This window comes from Notothenia coriiceps, unplaced genomic scaffold (assembly GCF_000735185.1).
Source record: "Notothenia coriiceps isolate Sejong01 unplaced genomic scaffold, NC01 NC01_scaffold00008634, whole genome shotgun sequence".
In the NCBI taxonomy this organism is placed as follows: domain Eukaryota; kingdom Metazoa; phylum Chordata; class Actinopteri; order Perciformes; family Nototheniidae; genus Notothenia; species Notothenia coriiceps.
In genome coordinates, this window is record NW_011341335.1 from 1 (window position 1) to 3256 (window position 3256).

The 3256-nt window shown below is 41.6% G+C and overlaps 1 protein-coding gene across 1 annotated transcript in view; it reads left to right on the forward strand.

Moving 5' to 3' along the window:
* The first annotated feature begins 284 nt into the window (after nucleotides 1-284).
* The window catches only part of LOC104944669 (integrin alpha-V-like), a 3740-nt gene continuing 768 nt past the window's right edge, over nucleotides 285-3256 (forward strand). The window contains exons 1-4 of the mRNA XM_010770235.1: nucleotides 285-430; nucleotides 522-629; nucleotides 1762-1881; nucleotides 2072-3255. Of these exons, the coding sequence (XP_010768537.1) occupies nucleotides 546-629; nucleotides 1762-1881; nucleotides 2072-2164 (297 nt within the window). The 5' untranslated portion in view covers nucleotides 285-430; nucleotides 522-545 and the 3' untranslated portion in view covers nucleotides 2165-3255. The remainder of the gene's footprint in view (nucleotides 431-521; nucleotides 630-1761; nucleotides 1882-2071; nucleotide 3256) is intronic.

The window sequence follows — 3256 nt, forward strand, 5'->3', positions numbered from 1 at the left end:
ACACACACACACACACACACACACACACACACACACACACACACACACAGCGTTATTGCTACAAAATTGTTGAGCGATAATAAAAAAATCGAGTCACCATTATTTATTTATCTCACAAATGTCCTTCCTTCCTTCCCTTCTCTCTTGTTTCCTTCATTTATTCTATTTCCTTTTCTCACTTCCTTGCTCTCTCCCTTATTTCCTTCCTACTCTCTGTCATTCCATTCCTCCCAACATCCTACCTTCCTTACATTTTCTTTCCTTCCTTTCATCCTTCCTTCCTTTCCTTCTTTCTTGTTTCCTTTCTCCCCCCTAGGACTGCAGCACAGCTCAGTGTTTGCGTCTGAAGTGTCAGGTGGGTCGTTTGGAGAGGAGGAAGAACGCCATCCTCTTCATCTACTCCAGACTCGCCGTCAACAACTTCCTGCGGGTAAAAAAAACACAGAAGAAGAAACTCAGAACCTGCCCGACAACATAAAAAGAAAATACTTATTTATCTGTGTTTGTATTTTCCTTCTCAGACTGAGAATCAGAATCGATCATACATGGTTCGATCCACGGCGACCTTCAACGTCATCCAGATGCCGTACAAGAACCTGGTGTCAGAGCTGCCGTCCAACAGCACCACCGTAATGACACACACACACACACACACAAACACACACACACACACACACACACACACACACACACACACACACACACACACACACACACACACACGGACACGGACAGACGGACGGGTCAATGTGAAAAGGACACTTCTCCCCAAACAAGTTTTTTGTATCATTAGAGGGACATCCCTTTCATACAAATGTTGAATACACAAAACACAATGAGATGCATAAACTCCGCCCATGACACAAATGGTAATTGTCAGGACTAACTGAATTTGTGAGGACAGAAGCTATACAACACATTCAAGCTGTAATTATCTGGTTTCATTGATATGATGTTTTCCCTCTTCCTTCCTTCATTCCTTCCTTTCCTTACTTCCTGTGTTTCAGGAGTTCCTCTCCTGGTCAGGTTTTGCTCCCGATCGCTAACTGGAAACCTCGAGAGCCTCCGGTGGTCGGAGACGACATCGGGCCGCAGATAGTACACGTCTACGAGGTACAAATACACAAATACTGTATAAAAAATATTCTAACATACCTGAAATGAGTAACTAAAGTACCACCTTATTCACAGTTTTCAGTTACTTGAGTCTTTTCCATTTGTAATCTCCCCACATCTCAAAGGGAAGTGTTTTAGTTTGAGTTACTTATCCCAAAAAATGGACAGCTTTAGTTACGATTGAAAACAACAAACTAGTGTAACACGTTAACGCGGATACCTTGATGGGCCATACAAAGAATTATGTAGAATAATCACATGAATGTGTGTGTGTGTGTGTGTGTGTGTGTGTGTGTGTGTGTGTGTGTGTGTGTGTGTGTGTGTGTGTGTGTGTGTGTGTGTGTGTGTGTGTGTGTGTGACATATTTGTGTGTTGTATAGCTTCTGTCCTCACAAATTCAGTTAGTCCTGACAATTACCATTTGTGTCATGAGCGGAGTTTATGCATCTCATTATCTAATGTCCTCATAGTTCACCATGGTCTCAGGTTGTTCTCTTTTGAGTTGTGTTTTGTGTATTCAACATTTGAAGTGCGATGTACGTTCCACGGTTAAAAATAGATGTTTTGATATTCAACATAATTTGTGGAGCAAGTGGAAAAGTGTCCTTTTAGTTCACATTGACCCGTATGTGTGTGTGTGTGCAGGTGAGTCTGTCGGTGACATGGGTAATGGAGGTCCACACCTCGGTGCCCGGCTGGGTGGTGGCGCTGGCGGTTCTGGCGGGTCTTCTGCTCCTGGCGCTCCTCATCTTCATCATGTACAAGGTGAGAACACAGCCAGGCTTTTATTTTTGAAAGGGAGTTAATGCTGCAGCTGCTCTAGCACAATTTCTGAGTACTTCTACTTTTACTCAAGTACCAGATCTGAGTACTTCTACTTTTACTCAAGTGCCAGATCTGAGTACTTCTCCCACTGTACACAAACAAACCTCCTTCTTCTTCTCTTGCTCCTCAGCTGGGTTTCTTTAAGCGAGTGCGACCCCCCCAGGAGGATTGCACTGAGAAGGAGCAGCTGCAGCCGGAGGAGAACGGCAACACGGACGCCTAGAGGTCAAAGGTCGTCCTTTCAGGTTTCACTGTATTCACTGTCCAGGGGCAGAAAAACGGTACTGGAGTTTTTTTTAATTAGTAATCATGTTGTGTTTGTGCCAAAAGACAAATGGAACTAAAGCTAGCTGCCTGTTAGCCTAGCTTAGCATACAGACTGGAAACAGCTAGCCTGGCTCTGTGCAGTTGACCTTAATATCTTGATAATAATCATGATGTTGAAGCGGTAATTGTTCTTTTACAGAGGGTTGTGTATTTACCGTTGTTTTATTTGGGTTTTTGCAAGCATTAAATAATTAATGTATGAGTTTAAGAAGTGCTGGATCAGTCAGAGGCTAGCTGTTTCCCATTGTTTACAGTCTTTATGCTAAGCTAACTAGCAGTTGGAAAGAGTAGTTTCCAAACTGTCCACCTTCTCCCTTTGACTGAAGTCTCTGAACGCATCATGGGTCAAAAGTTGTTGTTTTCCAACGTATTCTGCAGAGTGTGTGGCCTGATATTTAATTTGCACATTTTCTGACCCCGGAAAGATGAAACTGTAGGCGCTCGTTGCCCAGAAAGTCCAGAACTGCTGATAGGCCATTTGTTTTTTAACCCCGATCAACAACACTGTTTTGTGAAATGATTGGAGCCTGTAGTGAAGCTGTGCTAGTTTTTAAAGTACGTTAGCTGTGAAGCTATTTAATAAAAGCTCTAAAATAAAAGCTCTAGAATTAATTAAGAGGACACCTTTTGTTTATAAGTCAATAATCAACATTAAATCGTCGCTGTTCCAATGCAATATTTTTGTACGTTTACGGAAACAACGTTACTTAAAATGAGGATAATGTTATTAAAAATACAAATGAGTGTTGACCCGAGGAATGTGGTCGTGGCCTTTATTCTCATAAGATAATGAGAACATTAGTGAAGTTTAAAATATATTTTGAGACAGCAATATGATGATGCGTTAGCAATAAATAAAATGGATAGCGCCGGATTAGCGCTCTATTTTTGGATAAAGATGGTTCAGTTTGCTATGGTGTGATATGGATAAGGAGTGTTACATTAATATATTTCCCCTGATATATTACTTTACTTTGTGTGTTTTTTT